Genomic DNA, 22,742 nt, shown 5'->3' with positions numbered 1-22,742 from the left:
CTGGAGAAGGTGTGTGTGGAGGAGTGGGCCAAAATCCCCAGTGTGTGCAAACCTGGTCCAGAACTACAGGAAACCTATGATCTCTGTAACTGCAAACAAAGGTTTCTGTACCAAATATTAAGTTCTACCAGAAAGACTCGGGAGAATAAATACTGTGACAATTAACATTTATTAAGAGCTCAGCAAGCAATCGAGTTCTTTGGCGTAGGCCCCGTCCGTAGCTTGCAATCCTAGGGTTCGGACTCTGCATGTCCTGCCTGAAGACGAAGGCAGGGGTGCAGCCGACCCCCAGCGAAGTAAGGGAAGGGGCCGTCTGGTGGTGGTGGGGTGGATGGAGGAGAAAGACATCTTGGTGTTATGTGGAGGATGGAGGGAAAGACCCGTCTTGGAGGTGGTGGGGAGGGTGGAGGTGAATGGAGCGACAGCATCTGCGAACTCAGACGTGTGTAAGTACCATCCTTTTATACCGAAAGTATTAGGATATGATTGGATAGATGAGAAGGTAATAAGTAACGTAACAATTGAGTCTTCCCGGCAGAACTTGCGCTAGAGCTTCATTTCTGCTTTTTTGATGTATCAAATACTTATGTCATGCAATAAAATGCTAATTTTATGATAAAAATGACAGACTTCTACATGCTTTGCAAGTGGGAAAACCTGCAAAATTGGCAGTGTATCAAATACTTGTTCTCCCCACTGTATATATATATATACATAAATATACATAGGTGTGCTCCTAAAGGTTGACAACAAACTGATATTGCCTTCTAGATTATGGCAATACCAAAATGCAATGTGAGAGTCACTAGGCGCGTTTCCATTACAGATTTGCGCAAAACTTTTGTGATTTTTTCTAAATGTCGACAATTGCGAAATGACAGCGTTTCCATTAACCGATGTTATGCGACTAAAACGTAATTTTTACGTCAGGTGACTGTAAATGCGCAAAAAACATTTCCATTGCATTTTTGCAAAATATTTCTTTTTCGAATTGGCTGCAAAACCACCTATTTTTGCGATAAATGGGAGCTTTTGCTAAATTGACGTGTTTCCATTGGGCGTATTTAAAATTCGCAATTTGCGCAATTTGAAGGGTAATGGAAATGCGGCTAGTGAAACAATCATAATCAAGTCAGCAAACAAGTCAAGAAAAATGCAGAGTTTAATACTAAAAACATTACAGTAACAGCCCATGCAGAGCATTTTACTTAGTTAAGATGCTGTCTATGAAAAATGTTGTGTTCATTTAAAAATGTCCCAAAAAAAGTTAAATTGCTATTAAAAAGAGATAAGAAATACAATACTGATTATTTTAATGATAAAGCGTCTGATTATGAGGGTTGCCAGGCCAGTGTAACAAAACTAGCCCATATATCAAAATATGCCACTCCCACACCTAAAATACATATTTTACAGGCACCGTTGAGCATTATACACAATTTCAAAATCACTAGAAGTAATTGTGTTTTCATAAAGGAGCACACAAGAGCTAAAAGGCTTCCTTCCAGTGTCTTTCCCTAAAACATGTATTATCTAGCACGGTTTGATCATTGCTAGAATATAAAATGGGTCAAATATTTCAAACATTTCAGTCAAACACTATTTATGCAATATGTCAAACCTTTAACCCGCAAGAAATACAACTTGGGGCAACAGTTAAAAAGGAAGCCAAAACCACAGGAAAACCAAAGACTTGGCAACCCAGCAAAAATATTTTTTTAATTATAGCTTTTATTTTGAATTTTTCACATAAAAATAATTTAAGAAGTATAATAAACATATGAATAGCCCAAAAACATTAATAATACAAATAATGTTAACACTTTACAATAAGGTTCATCAGTTAATGTATTAACTAACATGAACTAACAATGAGCAATACATTAGTTACAGTATGTATTAATATTTGTTAATGTTAATTAATGAAAAGTTAGTTTGTGTTAGTTCACAGTGCATTAACTAATGTTAACAAATAAAAACATTTGATTTGAATAATATATTAGTAAATGTTGAAATTAGCAGCAACAAAGATGAAACTTTTGCTGTAGAAGTATTGTTCATTCTTAGTTCATGTTAACTAAGGTAGGTAACTAATGTTAACTAATGAACCTTATTGTAAAGTGTTACCCAAATTATTATTTAGTTACATAAAAATATGCAAACAAGACAAAAATAAGTTAATTTACCAGTGAACACGGTTGCGTCCTGTTCAACACACACCGGTTTAACTATGTCTTAGAATTTAAATAGAAAAGTGTGAATAATATCTGTTGAAAATATCAATGACTCTCTCCATTAGGCAAGTGATGAGTGTGATGAAGAGGCACTGTACCTGTCAGAGGCGTTGTCTCCTGTGTGTGTGTGGTCGGGTCTGTGCTCGAGCTCTCGCCCCTGAGCCGCTCCTGTGTGTGTGTGATCGCACTCTCGCCCCTGAGCCGCTCCTGTGGCGTCTGAGAGCTGTGTGTCCCTACTCAGTTCCTCTTTCACACTGCAGTTCTGCATGTCTCCGTTCGCTACACTCTCTGCCCTGCTCTCCACAAACCGCAGCTTCTTCGGCGGCTTGTCCCGCAGTTTGCCCCCTTCCATAAAGCCGCTGAAGATGCCCGGGATCTCGGCCAGGATTTTGTTGGATTCCTCTAGAGACTCGTCCACGAGTTCTGCTGGTCCTGCCCTCTTGCCCTCCGTCTCCTTCCCAGTGTGTTCTGCAGCCGGAGTCGGGCTGGCGCGGGGGTTATTCTGGCTGGGCGCTGCAGTGCTGGGGTCCCGTGTGAAGCAGCTGATCTCGCTAGCGGCCGCAATGACGGAGCTGGGGTCCTTGATGAGCGCATCACACCACGAGTCGAACAGAGAGTCTCCAGCGAGCTCAGACGGGCCGTTCGGAAGGTCCAGGCCCGGCTTGGCCATGTCCAGGGCTGGCGTCGGGCTTGGGTTCTGTCCGCTGCAGGGGATCATGGGTGAGGCGGGCGCGTCTCCTGGCGTCGAGTCCTGTTGGGCCGAGGCATCATGACTGCGAGCGTTCAGGCCACTTAACAGCTTCGACAGCTCACGGTCAATCTCCTGGAAGAGGGACGTCTCGTCAATGTCATCGTCTTCAAGACCTGAGCCGCTTTCCTGGTTCGCTTGGGTTGGAGAGGTCACTGTTTGAGAAAACACAGCATGAAGAATAGAGATCAGTAGGTGTTGACTCTGTCAAATCTGATTGAGTGCTGTAAAATCAACTTAAAGGGATAGTTCACCCAAAAATACAAATTACCCAATGATTTACTCACCCTCAAGTCATCCTAGGTGTATATGACATTCTTCTTTTAGACGAATACAATCGGGAGTTATATAAAAAAAAATGTGCTTGCTCTTCCCAGCTTTATAATGGCAGTGAATTACTGTTTCTGTTTTGAAGTCCAGAAAAGTGCATTTATCTATGATAAAAGTGCATCTATCCATGATAAAAGTTAATCTATCTATGATAAAAGTGCCTATCCATGATAAAAGTTAATCTATCCATGATAAAAGTTAATCTATCCATGATAAAAGTGAATCTATCCATCATAAAAGTGCATCTATTCATGATGGGGCATCATGAACCCCCTGGGGCTGGCGGTCGCGCCGGCGCGATTATCTCGCTTTTTTTCTTATCAGTGCAAAAGAGACTCAAATAACTCTGTCGATTTTTGTCATTCAGGCCAGTGTTATACATCATTCAAAACTGTTAAATGTCTACTTTTATATGTGTACACTCACAAAAACCAAATGTTCTGCTTTTACACTCTGTCAGTTCAAAGCTAGATTAAAGACATCTCTGTGACCTGACATTCACATAATACATTATTGACTTCTATAATTCAATGTTAAGGCCTCATTATACTTCTGCGTCGAACTCACGCCGTAGCTACGTCGTAGGCTGTGTGTAGCGTGCGTACCCTTCGGCGTACCCTGACGTCCACCTCTCCAAAAATGTAACGCGTCAATTCTACGCGGACGCAAGCGCTGTGATTGGTCTGCTAGAACCCCTCCCTCGGGTTTCACACGCTCCCTCTGCATGAGTAATTGCGCGTCAACACGGAAAACGACGCAGAAGTATAAACGAAAACCAATGCGTTGCCTACAGCGTAGTGGCTCCGGCGTAGGTCCGACGCAGAAGTATAAATCAGCCTTTAGGCTGCATAGATTAGGTCAGCCGGAACTGGGAACACTTCCCCTAAATCCTGATGTACTCGTTACATCATAAGAAGAATGCCATCTACGCTAATTTTAGTGTCTTTGTTTATCCCGAGGTTTTCCCGCAGCCTGCCGGATCCAGGCCGTATCCAGATCTGATGAAGGACCTTCGCCTGGACCCGATGACAACGCAGTGCTGAAGTGCCAACTAGCCTCTCCCTATGGAGGATCCCTTTACCACTCTACAGATAAAGCATTGTCGGGATAATCTCGGTTTCGGGTATCTACCCCAAAGTGATCAAATTCTGTCTAAAAATGTTTAAGGCCAGACAAGTAGTTTGTTAAGGCTTGGTTTGTAGAGAATTACAAACATGCGCACATATATTCAAACGCACATAACTATAGAATTAATTCTTGATGCGCACGTGAGCATCAGTGTTTCTCACAGGTTCAGTTTAAAGTCTGTGTAGAGAGAACGGTGTCGTCTTAGCGGCCCCTAATTTAATAACTAATGATCGTTGCGACGGAAGTGAATCAATCAAAACTAACTTTATCTGGAAAATAACATTATTCAAGAACCGCTATAAAGACAAAACAATCTGTTACCTTAAATTATACGTTTATCTCTGTAAAGCCGTTTTGAAACAATCTACGGTGTTAAAATCGCTATATAAATGAAGATGACTTGACTGCTTTCTTACACAAAACATGTCTTGCAAATTTTAAATCAATATTTATTTTTTTATCTGAATGAGTACGCAGGATGATTTTCACATAGTTTTGGAGTTAATATTCTAGGCTACGTGATACAATTTTCAAGAGTCTTGTGAAGAAATAATCAGTTTGGGTTTCATGACCTTATTTCAGTGACACTTTCTTTTCTTTTTTTTCACAAACCACACATAAACGTCATTATCTCAAAACTACAAACTTTTACATACATGCTGCTGACATATTATTGTAGCAGAGTTTGTTCTGAATACAGTGTAATAAGACTTTAGCCATGAAAATGTCACAAGTAACAGAAATAAGCAAAAATGTCAGAGCAACTCCAGGGCCCAGAAAACCCCTCAGACCCCAGAGGGTTAAACTGCTCCACACGGCTCTGAGGGGTTAATAAAGGCCTTCTGAAGCAAAGTGTTGAGTTTATGTAAGAAAAATATTCATATTTAACACGCTAGTAAAATTCTAGCTTCCAGCCAAACGAACAAACACAATCTACTTACGCCTAAAGCTCAACTTAAGCAACTTGTGCAGGGGGAGCTCGGCTTCCCTTAATAAGACATGGGCTCCCCTGAAAACGTGATTTGTGAAATTTTGGGGGGTCTCAAAAAATATTGACAATGTGTTATTTTGACATGCAATTTCAGTTTTGTGTAATGTGATCATCGTGGATTATTATGTGTAAAATAGCAAAAATATCATTCATTCATGCATGGCGGCGATTTAAACCTACCGGTAATTCACTTCAATAAAGATACATGCAATTCTTGTCATGAGCATCACGGTGTGGTGGCGCTGCGGTGCGGTTCCACTCATGTTAACTCAAAGATTTGTCAAAAAAAAAAAATATAAACGAGGCCCTTGTCCTGCGTGCGAAGTCCTTGAAATCCATTCTGGGTTAAGGTAAGGCATGTTATTCCCGAAATGTTTTGTGGCTGGGTTGTTATAGGTCTGCGTGACTCTCGATGTCTTAGGCCTAATTGAACAGAGGAATTATGGTAGCCTATTCTTCTGTAGCCCGACGAGTAAATTAACCGTTGTTCTCGTGAACTCAAAGACTATTTATAGACCACTTGTGGGTGGATGTTTGCTGTTTGACCTATTAATTTGTGTCGATAAAGTATAATAGGGTCAATCCTGTATAGTGATTTATAGTAGATCAATCCTGTATAGTGATTTATAGTAGATCAATCCTGTATAGTGATTTATAGTAGATCAATCCTGTATAGTGATTTATAGTAGATCAATCCTGTATAGTGATTTATAGTAGATCAATCCTGTATAGTGCTTGCATAAAACAAGTAGTGCATACACTTGTAGCTGAACATGTATCTGTCGTTCATGAACGATAGGATACGTTCATTGCGTCTGTCACGTGACAAATGAACGAAAGACTCGGAAGGTAAAGTAATTATTTATGTTCCTTGTAAATTATTGTTGACTGCATGATTTCTTTATTCAGAATATGATCAAGATTGCGTAGGTGCAAGTGTTCGGGGAATTTGACTGTTAAAAGTATAAAATTTAAAGCCCCTTAAATGAACGAAATGGCTCGAAAAAAGATTTGTTAATTTTGATGAACGAGATTGAACAGGAGAGTCAGTAAAATGATCCGAACTTCACGCGCGTACACATCTCCGAGTCTCCCACCCCCCCACGTTGAAAAATAAATAAAAGTGGGCTCCCCTAAAAGACACGGTATAGTTCGAACACTGCTTGTGACGTCAGAAGTATGATGGATAGATGCACTTTTATCATGGATAGATGCACTTTTACCATGGATAGATGCACTTTGTCATGGATAGATGCACTTTTATCATGGATAGATGCACTTTTGTCATGGATAGATGCACTTTTATGATGGATAGACGCACTTTTGTCATGGATAGATGCACTTTTATCATGGATAGATGCACTTTGTAATGGATAGATGCACTTTTGTCATGGATAGATGCACTTTTATGATGGATAGATGCACTTTTGTCATGGATAGATGCACTTTTACCATGGATTGATGCACTTTTATCATGGATAGATGCGCTTTTATCATGGATAGATGCACTTTTATGATGGATAGATGCACTTTTACCATGGATAGATGCACTTTTATCATGGATAGATGCACTTTTACCATGGATAGATGCACTTTTATCATGGATAGATGCACTTTTATCATGGATAGATGCACTTTTGTCATGGATAGATGCACTTTTACCATGGATAGATGCACTTTTGTCATGGATAGATGCACTTTTACCATGGATAGATGCACTTTTGTCATGGATAGATGCACTTTTATCATGGATAGATGCACTTTTGTCATGGATAGATGCACTTTTATGATGGATAGATGCACTTTTACCATGGATAGATGCACTTTTATCATGGATAGATGCACTTTTACCATGGATAGATGCACTTTGTCATGGATAGATGCACTTTTATCATGGATAGATGCACTTTTGTCATGGATAGATGCACTTTTATGATGGATAGACGCACTTTTGTCATGGATAGATGCACTTTTATCATGGATAGATGCACTTTGTAATGGATAGATGCACTTTTGTCATGGATAGATGCACTTTTATGATGGATAGATGCACTTTTGTCATGGATAGATGCACTTTTACCATGGATAGATGCACTTTTACCATGGATAGATGCGCTTTTATCATGGATAGATGCACTTTTATGATGGATAGATGCACTTTTACCATGGATAGATGCACTTTTATCATGGATAGATGCACTTTTACCATGGATAGATGCACTTTTATCATGGATAGATGCACTTTTATCATGGATAGATGCACTTTTGTCATGGATAGATGCACTTTTGTCATGGATAGATGCACTTTTATCATGGATAGATGCACTTTTATGATGGATAGATGCACTTTTGTCATGGATAGATGCACTTTTACCATGGATTGATGCACTTTTATCATGGATAGATGCACTTTTATGATGGATAGATGCACTTTTGTCATGGATAGATGCACTTTTACCATGGATAGATGCACTTTTACCATGGATAGATGCGCTTTTATCATGGATAGATGCACTTTTATGATGGATAGATGCACTTTTACCATGGATAGATGCACTTTTATCATGGATAGATGCACTTTTACCATGGATAGATGCACTTTTATCATGGATAGATGCACTTTTATCATGGATAGATGCACTTTTGTCATGGATAGATGCACTTTTGTCATGGATAGATGCACTTTTATCATGGATAGATGCACTTTGTCATGGATAGATGCACTTTTGTCATGGATAGATGCACTTTTACCATGGATAGATGCACTTTTGTCATGGATAGATGCACTTTTATCATGGATAGATGCACTTTTGTCATGGATAGATGCACTTTTATCATGGATAGATGCACTTTGTCATGGATAGATGCACTTTTGTCATGGATAGATGCACTTTTACCATGGATAGATGCACTTTTGTCATGGATAGATGCACTTTTATCATGGATAGATGCACTTTTGTCATGGATAGATGCACATTTATCATGGATAGATGCACTTTTATAGACTTAAAAACAGAAAATGCCATTCATTACCATTATAAAGCTTGGAAGAGCCAGGACATTTTTTTTATATAACTCAGATTGTGTTCGTCTGAAAGAAGAAAGTCATATACACCTAGGATGACTTAAAGGTGAGTAAAAAAAGGGGTAATTTTCATTTTTGGGTGAACTATCCCTTTAAGTGGAGCGACTGAAACCAGCAGAAGGTGAGATGGACAAGAAAAGAAAGAGAAACTTGCAAGGCAAAAGCACGGCTGGTAGTGGCATTTCAGGCAGGCAAAAAAAAGTGCCATGATTCATTTTTCCTCTTAGACACTGTGAGCTACCATTCATGGGTTTGGGTGTGGAATATTAAAAACCAGCTGGAATGGTCAATAATAACAGTCATTTCTCAATTAAGCAACAAAAAAAAAAAAACTTAAAATTACGTACAGACCAATTTATTTGTACTGTGCAGTGGGTCGCATTAGTGGTTTGGCTTTAAAGTACAGTTTTCCCCCTTAAGTGAAGAAACACATCTGTAACACTGATTCAATAAAGGGATTCAAAGAAAACGAACGTTTCAGCTTGTGTGAGATTTCATTCTGTGCGTGTGTGTGCGTGTGCGTGTGCGTGTGCGTGCGCGCGCATGTATGTGTGTGTGTTAGTTTAGACCAGTCATATGTTGAAGTGTTTCACATGTACGAATGTTTACTATTTTTGTTCAATTATTTCAAAGGCAAAAGAAATCTGATATATTTCTGAAGCAGCGGAAAAAAATATATACTGTATATATATATATATATATATTTTACAAATATCATGCATTATTACATTTATAAATGTTTTAGGGAGTTTCACCACATTATATATTTTTTTTAACCTGAACAAACCTTTTCTTATCATAAAAAGGTCAACTTATTTGCTATTTAAAGAGACTTGTTGACTTTGAAAATCTGCATGTTGGTTTTACCAAATGATTCTGTTTTGACAGACAAATGTTTTTCATTTATTAATAAGCATTTGTTTACCCCTGAGAACGAACAATGAAAAGAATATGTCAAACTTAATAAGGTTGTCTTTCCATAATGTATTGAGAACTTTTCTATGATATCTGGACATTTATATTACCCTGACATTTTTTTTACTTTATACTATTTTAAAATAATAAAAATGTATTTTAATTTAGAAATGAAAAACTTGCTAATTACAGAAAAACTGTAATCACAATGACCTGAAAAAAAAAATCTGTAATGAGCAAGTTTTTAATTTGTTATCAGTTCTCATTTGAATATGTGTGATTTGTATTTTTTAATGCTCAGGTTGAGATGTGAGGGTCTATAAAACATGAATCATCAGTTAATCATCATGCAGATTAGTCATGTTTGTTGAGAACTGCTGAAACTCTTCACCAGGGGGCGGCATTCCTCTACAGATGATGTACAATACAGCTCTAACAGGGCAGTGTGTGTGAGATTGAGATTAGACACATGAGCCACACTTAGACATGTCAAAAGATATAAAATATTAAAGCTCGTGGCATTTATTGTAAAGAAAAACATCACAGGCATAAGCAAAACATTTGGCAAAGAGAAATTTTTCAGGTTTGAAATGATAAATCCATATCTAGTGAACAAAATGTAGACAAAATTTTTTGGAAATTTAAGTTAAATACGTCAGCTAATGAAATATAGACAGAGAGACACTGGTTGTCAAACAGACAGACTGCAATCCTGAGAGCTTATAGCAGATGCAACTCTCAAATAACTGAGAGATGCAGCTTTTTGGAGAGAATGTTTTACACACTGATAGCGTATTGGGATTTAGCGTGTAAAACCGTATCGGAAAAACTGGTTTCTTAATTAATCTTACTAAAAGCTACACCCAATAAAGCAGGGCTAGTGTACAAACTCATTGTCATCAAGACAAACATTACAAGACTTCAAATTGCTTGTGAGGAGTATTGCCTGATGTGTGTCTCTGGAGCCCAGCAGGACCAGCTCTGCTTCAGGTGCACCGCACATTATATGAACCGGGATGTAAGGTCACTGCGGTGTCACTTGTAACGCACAAGGAAGCGGTGAGCTCCGTGACTCATGTGTGTGTCGTCCTGAACAGGTTTCATCATGAACGCTGCCACTGAAGCATGACACACCCGGGATACAGAAGCACTGGGATCTTGGAGACTGAGAGTTTAATCACGTTCTGTTTGCACCGTTCATTCATCATGTCAGTGATATCCACAAAATTACATCAGGGACAATCACATTTATATATAACATCTGAACAACTAGCTGATAACACAGTGACATCACCTTCTTTTTTACAATGCCAGCTCAAAAATGGATGCCATTAGATGCTAAACAATATGTTTCTTCACTGAATCTTCCTTTGGTATGTTCTCTCTCCCCACAGTTTCTCCCATGAGCCCCGTGGTCTTAGGGAAACCCCACACATTACTCTCCGGAACGACCAGTGTTGCCAGATCTTGCTAGGAAAACTGGGTCTGACATGCCCAAAAAAAACATCTCTCCAAAATAAACCCAAATACATAACTGTGTTCTGAAAATAACCCCCACAATTATTAATAATTTTTTAAGACATGCCCAAAGACGCCTATAATAAGCATTATAATGGCACCAATAAAAGAAAATACACTGTGTCCCAGCAGCCGCTTCATGAGTCAACAGTTGTTTACTTTAAATTGCCAGAAAAAATGCGTTGGCTGGAAAATGTGCCAAAAATAGCGGACATCGAATTAGTTCAAATGAAGCCTAAATGGTGCTAGAATTATCACTACATCAATAAATCACAATTTTGGTGGTGACTCACGTTGATGACAACTTAGGGATCTACTCTCCAGTTGGTTGCCTCTCTCAAAAGTGCATTATGTATGAGGACTGAGTATTATTATTATTATAAAAATACTCTATTATTGTCTTACCACATGCACTTCATTGACTGCCTTCAGTTTGTTAGCGTTGTGTTAGCTATAGAGAGGCAACCTGCAATTGTTATCTTCAGAGCTATTTCTATATGCTTTAACACATGTGTTGGTATAAATGGATATATTTAGGTTGATTCAGTGACTAAAAAAAACAAAAACAAAAAACAGTGTTTTACAGTGTCTAAAAATTAGTGATATTACGTGATGAAGACCCACACAGAAGTCACACATTAAGAAGAAAAGACAGTTAGCAGCAGAGAATATAGCATCACACACAGAAGTGAAAGGGAAATGGTCAAGTGTAAGAACACAATACATCACATGCAAGTAAAAGTAAGAACATAAAGTACCGCAATCTGATGAGCTTGTGTCTTCTGTGTTCCCAAAGAGAAACTGGTACTTGGCTTTGGCAACACTCTGTGCGTGTGCCGAGGAGCCGCCGACACGATCAAACGCTTCTCCCTGCGGGAACAACACACAGTTAACTCGCATGCGTTACACTGACATCATGTTAACTGGACTGGGTGACGAGGCTGGTTCAGAGATAGGCTGATCATCAGTTGCAGGAGGACGTGACGGCAGATCAGAACAGAGACTATGGCCCCATCACACACCCGGAGCAATGCAAGTGTGTTTCGCTAGGTTGAGCCCGACACAGTTATCATTTTCACGTCCTGCTACACGTTGTTTAAATAGCAAATGCATCTGTGGCCCATGGGCTGCTGGTCTGAGAACCAGGTGTGTGTTCAGGTGTATTATTCGAGCGTTTATATTCTGAGGAACTGAAATAGACTGAGCCATTGACCAACTGAACCTGCTCTAAAGACAATGGCGCAGTATTTATTTTTTGTTATTTAAAGAGCGGGTTAGTAATGTGCGCCTATAGGCTGGTCCACAACGCACTACACTTCGTCCTGTAGATGATCAGCTGATTTAACCTCGCGCACGAGCAGATCTGTGTCCTCGCTACAGAAGCGTTCAGTTTTTCTGCTTGCAAATTCCGCCGTGTGAATAGCGAATCCGCCATGGCGCGAGCGCAACAGGCTTTTAAAGGGAATGGGAGATGAGTGTTTATTGCACATTACGCCAAAAACACACCCATTACTCATTAAGAGAATAGGGACAAAACACACCCATTACTCATTAAGAGAATAGGGACAAAACACACCCATTACTCATTAAGAGAATAGGGACAAAACACACCCATTACTCATTAAGAGAATAGGGACAAAACACACCCATTACTCATTAAGAGAATAGGGACAAAACACACCCATTACTCATTAAGAGAATAAAGACGACCCTTTTAGACCATGCGCCGGGAACGCCGGCCATTTTTCCCGTCGTTAAACTAGCAAAAGTGGATTCGGGCCGACTTCACTTCGCCGTGCGCTTTAGACCGTGAGCTTATATCGCCTTCAGTTACCAAAATATGTGCATATGCCCAAAGAGAGGAATTCAGTGCTGCTCAAAGTACACTGAGAGAAAGAAACACAAGTTCAAACGGGTTTTACATGATGGACGCTGTCAAAACAAAATATGACTTGTGCGCTATATTCATCTTCTCATGTCAAGTCAAGTCACCGTTATTTATACAGCGCTTTTTACAAAACAGTGTTTCAAAGCAGCTTTACAGAGATAACAGGAACATAATGCAACAAAGTTTGTGTCTAGAAGAAAATAGCATCACACACTCTTAGAAGAAAAGGTTCTATATAGAACCTACGTATAGAACCTACGTAGTTCTATAGGCGCTACGTATTTGGAACCCCTAAAAGGTTCTACACTCTTAGAAAAAAAAGGTTCATTGGGGTTCTATATAGAACCATAGGGTTCTTTACTCAACTCCAAAGAACCTTTTATGCTCAAGAAAGAACCCTTTTGGCACAAAGGTTATTTAGGCTATTATTTGACAACACTAAATTAATTAATGAATTAACCCTAAATTAACCCCTTTTGATTGAACCCTTAAAAGGGGTTCTGTATAGAACCTTTTAGGGGTTCCAAATACGAAGCGCCTATAGAACCTTTTAAGGTTCTATATAGAACCTTTTCTTCTAAGAGTGCAGTCCAGCTTAAGAAAGTTCAGTGGTGGTTCATTTTTGTTGTAAAAAAGTGATTCATTTTGTTCATTTATATATATATATATATAGCCGCTCTGGAGAAAACCGTGATGTCCTCGTCCAGCTCAGTTCAGTTCTCATATAATGCTGTCAGTGCAGGAGATCAATAATATTGCTGAATATTAAATGCCATCTAATAGCTTTGTGAGAAGAAGTTGTATTTCAGTGAAAGTCTCTCCCTCCTCCACAGCGCTCTCATCTATTTTGTAGTTGTATATATTCAAATATGTCAAAGCGTGCCGCGGCAGGTTTCGCAACAATGAAGCTAAATGGAAACACACCAAGTTTAGAAATGCAAATAAGTATTTCTGTGAACAGTTTTGTTTTGGTGTGCACCTCACACAGAGAACACAAGACTTCAGAGGACTAGACAAGATGAGCATCGTGCCAAACGCCCTGTGAGCTCCACGGGAGACGGTCAGTCACAGAACTGGGCCAGTGGTGAGTACATGAACATTTAATTTTAGGATAAGCTGTTGGTTTAAAGTGGTGGTTGATTATGATTTCAGTTCTCTAACTTTAGTTAGTGTGTAATGTTGCTGTTTGATCATAAACAACATCTGCAAAGTTACAACGCTCAAAGTTCAAAGCAAAGGGAGATATTTGCTTTTACAGAAATTGCTTTTTAAGGACTACAAAAACCTAGAATTTACATAAACCCCGCCCCCTGAACACGATTTATAGATTATCATGACAGAATATGCTAATCAATGACTAGAAGATAACTACATAATCTACATAAATTCATCAACTAACCATTCAGAAATGTCCTGTTCTTCTACATGTTGTCACTTCTTCCTGAGTCTCTCCATCATTGTCTGACTCCGGTTTGAACATAAAAGGCTAAAAGTTTTTAAAATGTTCAGTGCGTGTGTGTGTGTGTGTGAGGTAATCGAAGCTCCGCCCCCTGTGCCGGGAGCAGCAGCTCATTTGCATTTAAAGGGACAGACACAAAACGGTGTGTTTTTGCTCACCCTCAAAAAGTGACAATTTAACATGATATATAAAAATATCTGTGGGGTATTTTGAGCTAAGACTTCACACACACACTCTGGGGACATCAGAGACTTATTTTACATCTTGTGAAAGGGCTTTATACCCCCGCTTTAACTCCAGCATGAGTATAAGACTGTGAGTGTGAATCCAGCGTTCCTGACGCTCCCGCAGGAGGCCGGTCACTATGACTCGATGCCGGCGGCTCAGGAATGTTTCTGTTTCCAGAAGCGGGCAGAGTTTTTAATACCAGTGTCTTTTGTATCTGGCGAGTAATGGACCACACTCTAGCCACATGACGGAGCATGAGGAATTACTGGAACTGAACTCGAAACGCTGTCCACTTTCAATTTCACAAGAGAAGTCAGGAGCATTACTGAAAATCTGGCCTCAGAGTTTAGGTTGGCCTGTTTTCCCTTGTTTGTTAAGATCAGGGTTCATAGACTGTGGAAATCAGACATCTTTATCAGACACCGTCTATAAAACAAGCTCAAAGTCTAACGTCAGCTTGAGAGCTGAGCATGTTTTAGGAAAAAAAACCATTACTGACTTTAACAGCTTCCCGTCAGGAATCCATAACCCCAGTTATTGACTAGATCTCCTGAAGACTCATGGTTTGTTTAAAGGTCACCAGTGACTGGAGAACGAAACACTAAGAGATGCCTCTGTTCAGTCAGTAATGATATCTACTTATGGCCATGGAAAAAACATTGTGAAATGAATGTGTTTCCATTCAAACAGCTGTGAGTGTAATGATCTCGCAGCAGTTATGAAGAGAACCCATTGAGCTTTCGTGATCCTGTTACGGCTGCAGCTAAACACCTCGTGAGACGATGCTTGGACAGCATTGTTAGGCACAGACACAGGAATGGACTGAATGCTGTCAGCTTGGACGCGCTCAGAATGTCCTCCGCTGAAATCCACTGCAAACACAGCATGCAGAAAAACTAGCAAAACACAAAACAGGAAGTGATATCAGAGCGCATCGCTGCACTCCCAGTCAATGAGGTTAGGGGTCCTAGGGGTGTGGCGATGCCCTCATGTCACGATCCGATACACATCACGATACTGAACTCACAGTACGATATTATTGCGATACTCCAAGACATATGGTAAAAGGTTAACAAAACATTTAGGCTACATTTACACGCGGACGGCTATTCTCATAAACGAACATTTCGCGCCTCTCCGTTTTTCAAAATAACCATGTAAGTGTAAACTTACTGTTGATTAAAGGGGTCATGACATGAGAAACCAAATTTGCCTTGATCTTTTGGTATATAAGAGGTCTTTGTACCATTAAAACGTCCTGCAAGTTTCATAGCTTAAGACGTCCTCCCCATTATAAACGAATAATTTATTTAATCAAGCTCTAAATACAGCTCGTTCTGGATCCATGGTAAGAAGTGACGTCACGGTACGAAGTGACGTACCAGCGTTTGCATAATGACCGCCTCCAGCAGAAGACAGTTACGCTTAAAGCGCAAGGCAACTACGCTCATTTCGTATATCGTTGTCGCGCCCGCGCGCCGCGCGCCTCACAAGTGTTCAGTGGACGGACAGCGAGTGGGTCTGTGTACAGGGAGATTACGACGCCGCAGATGTGCTGTTCCTGGCTGTGGACAAACAACATCTGTGAATACGCTGCGAAAGATCCAGACGTCAGGGAAAAATGGATGCACTTTATTTTTTGCGGACGTGTCAGTCACGGCAGTGTTAGTTTAAGCGTTTGTTCTGAAGGATGACTGTTTTGAGCTTTGCCAGAAAACTGTTGCTCAAAGATAAGTCCGTGCCGTCTATTCTGGGCTCAACAACGACGACGCAAACTGTAAGTAATGTATTTAAAACTTTAAACTACTTTTTAAATACGCTGAAAGATCCAGTCGTCAGGGAAAAATGGATGCACTTTATTTTTTGCGGACGTCCCAGTCACGGCAGTGTTAGTTTAAGCGTTTGTTCTATACATTTAAGGATGACTGTTTTGAGGAAAAAATCCCAATATGATGCTTGGCTTTGCCAGAAAACGGTTGCTCAAAGATAAGTCCGTGCCGACTATGGGCTCAATAACGACGACGCAAACTTACTTTTTACCATGGCTAATATAAACACATTTGTATAAGAGAATCTTGCAAATATGTCGCCTTTCTAGTAGGCCTACATGTGATAGAAAATTAAAAATGTTGCCTTTATCAATGCTGCATCTTCTAAGATGGCCTGTCTGTGCATGCATTTTTGTCCGTGGTACACCCTATCATTTCATTGGAATTAGTTAAATAATGTTAAACTGTTAGCAAATGAAGCTATTGGATAATTATGCAACAATAATCCGTTTTCAAGTGTCTCGGGTTAATTTTTTTTTATTAATTCAAAATAGTTTCACTTTCCATGTGGACACGGGCTGATCCAGTCTTCGTTGTTGTGGTGATCGTTCATTTTCCTCTGATTCTGGCTCAAACATAATAATGTTTTATCATTGCCAGAGCCATCGCTTCGCATGCATCACCCGCTATTAAACAGTTACGCCGAATTCGCAAACGTTCTGTCTGGGGGCGTTAATATTGATGCATAGGCACTGACGTTAGCCAATCATAACAGTGGGCGTTAACACTGAACTCTTAAAGGGGAAACACCCCCAAAACAGACTGTTTGAATCAGAGGATGAGAAACAGGGTGGGAAAAGGTCATAAATCACTACATTTTAAAAGTTTTTGGTAAAAAAAACTATAGTAATACTATAATTGCACCTAAGGGAACATAATAATAAAATAAAAAAAACCATGTCATGACCCCTTTAAAATGCTTAATTTGGTGTTACATTGTGTGTGTAAATGAATAGTCTTGGACTTGGTGCTGGAAACCCAAAGCACAGGACAATAGAGACTCCAGAATAACAATATTCATGATTCTGAAGCTGGAAATACAGGATTATTTTAGATGAATATACTTGATCTCCGTCACTGACTAGATATATTTATAATAATGTAGGCCACTTTTTACTGGTAACATCAGACATTTGGCATTATCAATATCAGGCCCACAAATATTCCCCCATTGCATTATTAAACTTTATATAAAGTAGTTTAATGTAGTACTGAATTTTTTCTCACAGTAATTTTTATTTTGAGTGAACTATACACAATACACACTGTCACTATCCACGACACATATTGTTGCATTTTTGTATTCCGGTATATTGTGACACGGTATATTGTTGTACACCCCTATCAGGTTGTAAAATGTCATGTGGTACAACTCAAATTTTTTTTTACATTTATTACATTGACTTTTTAACCTTTAAAGACCTATACAGCCGCCGCCGGCTAAAAGTTAAATGTTTAATAACGTTTGAACCGCTAATCCAATCTGTATGCTTTAAAAAGTCCCGTAAAGAGGAGATTCACGGCTTTTATGTGGTATCGGGTTAATCTCGGGCGTTTGGACATTCAGAGGCTCCGTAGTGAGTGTGATTGCGTCATCAGGTTTTGATCAGCATTGATTCGTCATAGAAACCCATGCATTTGTTTCTCTGAGCCAAACAGGAATGATTGTTGATGCTTATTCCCATCCTCATGCCCAGATTGGTTCATATATATATATGTGTCACTTCTGCTTCTGTGTTCTATTACAATGTTTTCTATTTATTTTACTTCCTGAACTTTTTTGGACACATCTACATTGTCCGTAAATTGAAAAACACACCAGCTTTTCACTGAAAATCGCCTATAATAATGTTGTAATAAATGGCTATAACTTGCTTAGGGATTGTTACATGTAGTCAACATTTCATCTGGAGATCTAGACTATACAAGTAAAACTTTCTAAAGGAAAAAATCCAAACTTCAGGAGGATTTGTCTGAGTTGAGTAAAAAAAAAAAACTAAAATTGTGCTACCGTTTTTCTTAAATCTGGTAAATTCATCCATTCCAAGACAAAATTAATATAAAATTGGGAATTTAAATGAGCTAGATCATTTAAAATGATATATGGCACTTGATGCTGACCGCTATAATGTGTTAGAGAAACAAAGAAAAGAACAGGCGAGTCAGCTGCTCCAAAAATGTTCTAGGTCTTTATGGGTTAATATACTATACAAGTTTTTTTAGTACTTATTACATGATGCTTAAGTTACACCACATGACATTTTTAGATATTTTTAATTTAAAATGAAAAGTTTTTCAAAATCATATGAACTTTCTTATTTGGACATTCTCAACAAATGATTAACAAATTATTTTTCTGACAGTTCCTTCAATGAATGAGTGGTCTTTATTTCAGTCACTTCAGATGAAGCAACAACTGTGTTATGGCACACAAGGTTATGGTATCATTGACTGATTGTTCAAATGACGATGTGAAGGAAAAGCCAGAACACTTCATTCATACCGACAGAAGTTTCCCAGAGCTCTTTGCACTTCTTCAAAAGAAGAACAATGTGACAATGAGGAGCTTGAAGGCTGATATAAAGTGGTGCAACTCTGCCAACTGAAATATTATAAATGGTGACATTTATTACGAAACTTCTGTAAATGTAGCCAAGGCTTTGCTCATGCTGTCAATCAAACTTGATACTGACAACTTGCCTTCAGAAGTCAAAATAAGTTTAAAAAAGTGATTTTTCACTATTATTTACAACAGGAACTGCATTTTCATGGGTTTAAATAAAAGGTTTTTGTTATAAGAGACAACTTTGTGCATCAAAACCACTCCTTTCCTGGTAAAAAGGGAACTTGATTTTCAAGTCAATGAACTTGCGACAGCTTTGACAAGCTAAACATGTCAGTCTCTGAGTAACATGACATTTATCCAAGCCACGAAATAAACATCATTCCATAAAATAAGTATAATGAACTACACAAAAAGCATTTCAAACTTCTCCAGCATGTTTTATAATCAAACATAGTTCACCTCTTACGCATGTTATCACGTCCGTCAAAAACTTATGCTGGCTGACAGCTGGAATATCAGAACTAATAACAGGCATAACTCACTCATGGCCATCAATCACTTCTCTGAATACTTGCCGGCTAAAAAATAAATCATTATTTCCTCACGATCCGTATTTACGAGAAGCAGAGGTTCATGCACTTCCTGGAAAACCCACACTACTGGATGTTTTAAATCCATCAACAGTGGTAACGTACGTAACGCATAACGCACTGAATGTTGAAATCGAACGTGAATGATCCGGGAACGGAGAGAAATCTTCACACTGCAGCTAAAGAGAAGAAACACCAATCCAACTGAAAACCTCACGGGTTAGTGAACATCCTAACAGCCGTTTGTTTTGACAGACATTTATCATCACCAACTACGCATTCGGATTCTGACATTCCTGATTTGAATATTTTTGACTGATTTAAAATAAAAAATAAATCATAATTTGGCAACAGATGAACTATTAAAAGAGTGATCCTGAGATAAGTCACTGTAGTCGGCCAATATTTGACTGATGTTTTATTTATTATGAACTTTAATTTATTTTATTAATGTAGTTTGAATACTATCTTTTCGGTTGCTTAAAAGATTAAATCAAATATTAAAGTTTGATAAAAAATGTCAATAAAAGATGATAGATTTTTACATGATTTGTTACACTTAATTAACTTAGCAGATTTTGCCTCGTACACTTGCTGTGTTGTTTTAACACAAATTTGGGTCAAATATGGACAAACCCAACCGTCGGGTTAACATTTTTAATTAAAAAATTTAACCCAACGGCTGAGTTTGTCCGTATTTGACCCAAATTTGTGTTGAAACAACCCAGCATTTTTAATGCATCTTCTATTCTACCTTAGCCTATATGTGTCTCTTGGACTTGGTAACAACTTTTGAAGGCTTAGTTTTGAGAAAACATGAAGTTAATAATAATAATGTGTGATTTGAGCTAAATGCAGTTGAAGGACTTTGAGTAGCCACAGAAGTCATAGCTGGGCACCATTGTTGGATGAAGTTGAATTGAGTTTTAGGACACTGTATGTCCTCCACCTGCCACAACTCATTTAGTATGCGCGGTTCTATGAATATGCAAATGAGCCCCGCCTCCACTCACTCACTCACTCAGAGATCCACTGGTTGACGATCACACGTGGATCTGATTGGTTACAAGGTAGTGTGTGACGTCAGAAACACCAGCGATTTCACACCGTGTGTTTGAGACTGTCTTTGGTTCACTGCAGTTTTAAGCAGAAAATACTCAGCAATGCTGTCGACTTATGAACTTACACATGGTTTGTCTTAAAGCAGATTAAAAACACCACACAGACACATAAACAACATTAAAAGCTGGATCACCACAGGGGGACTTTAAAGACAAGAAGTTCACAAAGTAGGGGGCGAACTGGGAAAAAGCATGAAGATGAACCAATTCTGACACTGCAGATTTTCTCAGCAGAGAGCAGTCTTGAGCTCTTGCCCTCGGGGAAGAACATGTATTTAAGGCACATAGACAGCGTGTCAGCCTGTGATCTTCACTCGTCTAACACAATAATTATTCTCAGAGAATAGAGGAATAACACGCCATTTCTGAGCCCGTTTAAGAGCTACAGCAGAGCACGGCTCATGCTAATATGGTACACCATTTTAAAGGGTTTTACGATAAAAATACAATTCAAATAAGTGTCTAATCGCCTACAGTGTAACACCTCAGGCCAAACGGCGGCCTTTATCCCATCAGAATAGGATCATCATCAAAGAGAATATATAGTGAAGCGTATGAGTCGGCTATTCATTTATTACAAATGGTTATGTGGAGAGACAAATTAATTTTTAATGCAAATATTCAATGTAGTGTCTCTTAATATAAGCTCATGAAGAAGAATTACAGAAATAATGTACAGATGGAATATAGATTGTCGCACTCCTACCAACTTATTGATGTAAAACTAGCCAGAGTCGTATTAATAGCGATACGTAAAGATGAAGTGAGTAACAACAAAGATTCCCAAAACCCAGAATGAGTTTGTTAGCTTCACCGCCATGTTGAGATCACATGACTGGACCAAGACTACTCACTTATCTCATTTTCAGACACTTTTAGCTGTGGGATAAATCGTTTGTGTCTGCATGATACTGGATCCACAGGGACCCTTTAAACCCTAGACCACTGTCATATCAGCCGGAGAAAAGGAGAACTATAGACCGAGGTCGACCGGCCCGGGCCGGTAATGTTGCCAGCGGCACAGGCGATCTCTCTCTGTGTGACGTGACACACACCCGCCTCCTGTCACTCACTCGTCTCATTCACCCCCGTTCAATTTTTGACTAATTCCCGCAGGTTTCGTGTTCACACCAAAAGTGTGCGAATACACTACCCTGGAGACCCAGAGTCACTCTGGCGTTGAGTAATGATGCTCATTAACTATGCGCTTGTAGCCGAGCTGCACCAATCACATCGGGTTATCTGATATAGACGGGCCAGAGGCGAGATGACGACAGCGCTGCGACCTCGAAGTCATTAGCAAACATTGCAAGACGGCTACGGATGAACACCAGTTGTTTGAAACGGCTTTGGCCGCTACAATGAACGAGTTATGCTGGGTCCACACTACACAGCACACCAAAAGATACCAAACCGGGCTGATTTTGGGCCGATTTCCCCCCTTCCGACAATCCTAGCCATGTCACGATTATCTTAATGGCTCTACAGATTATCTTGTCAGATTTTCCCTTGGTGTGAAGTGTGTTAAGAGTGTCTGAACCTGCTCGCGAGAACGTCGGAGCCGCCCCGATCGCGAATCGTAAATATTCAACAAGATTTAGCATCAGAAATCCTGATGTGTGGGGGGAACCCCGAGGACAAACACGCGCACGCTCTGGAGATTATCACGTGAAACGAAACAATATCCAATCAGAAAGCGAGATGATGGGAGACACAGTCATTGACACTCACACACACACACACACACACACACACACTTGCAGGAAGCTGAGTGTTAAGGGTTCCGTGAGGTTCTATAGAGGAATTAAATAACTATTTCTAAAGAGACAATAAATCCAATAAAGAATAAAGACAATAAAGAATGATTATCTTTCTGTATAAACGGTTCTGTATAATGCTGGTACAATGGGTTTTTCCCCGTGAATTTTCTGTGTAAATCATTCCAAACACTATCATCCCAACTTCTTCCTGCCATGCTTATTCTGAAGTCTCGCGAGATTGTGTGAGATTTCCTGTGTTCACAGTCGAGACTCTGGCTGAAAATCTGTTGTTGGTGTGTGTGTGTGTGTGTGTGCTTTCTTTGTCACATCATGGCACACACTATAGGAGCAA

General features: G+C 39.3%; 2 protein-coding genes across 5 annotated transcripts in view; one reads left to right on the top strand and one right to left on the bottom strand.

Annotated features, from left to right (window-relative positions):
• psd3l (pleckstrin and Sec7 domain containing 3, like) overlaps positions 1–22,742 on the bottom strand; it is a 148,927-nt gene that overhangs the window by 111,694 nt on the left and 14,491 nt on the right. For all 3 annotated transcript variants that reach the window (XM_079600220.1, XM_079600221.1, XM_079600222.1), the window contains exons 2-3: positions 11,708–11,819; positions 2,333–3,137 (exon numbers count right to left, since the gene is read on the bottom strand). In XM_079600220.1, coding sequence (XP_079456346.1) covers positions 2,333–3,137; positions 11,708–11,819 — 917 coding nt within the window. The remainder of the gene's footprint in view (positions 1–2,332; positions 3,138–11,707; positions 11,820–22,742) is intronic.
• The window catches only part of sh2d4a (SH2 domain containing 4A), a 54,753-nt gene continuing 45,840 nt past the window's right edge, over positions 13,830–22,742 (top strand). For both annotated transcript variants that reach the window (XM_079600236.1, XM_079600235.1), the window contains exon 1: positions 13,830–13,921. The gene's annotated coding sequence lies outside the window, so the exon portion shown is untranslated. The remainder of the gene's footprint in view (positions 13,922–22,742) is intronic.

The sequence above is a fragment of the Phoxinus phoxinus genome (assembly GCF_949152265.1).
Source record: "Phoxinus phoxinus genome assembly, chromosome: 23".
Taxonomy (NCBI): Eukaryota; Metazoa; Chordata; class Actinopteri; order Cypriniformes; family Leuciscidae; genus Phoxinus; species Phoxinus phoxinus.
The sequence above is the reverse complement of the archived record's forward strand: the minus strand, read 5'-3'. Positions and strand labels throughout refer to the sequence as shown.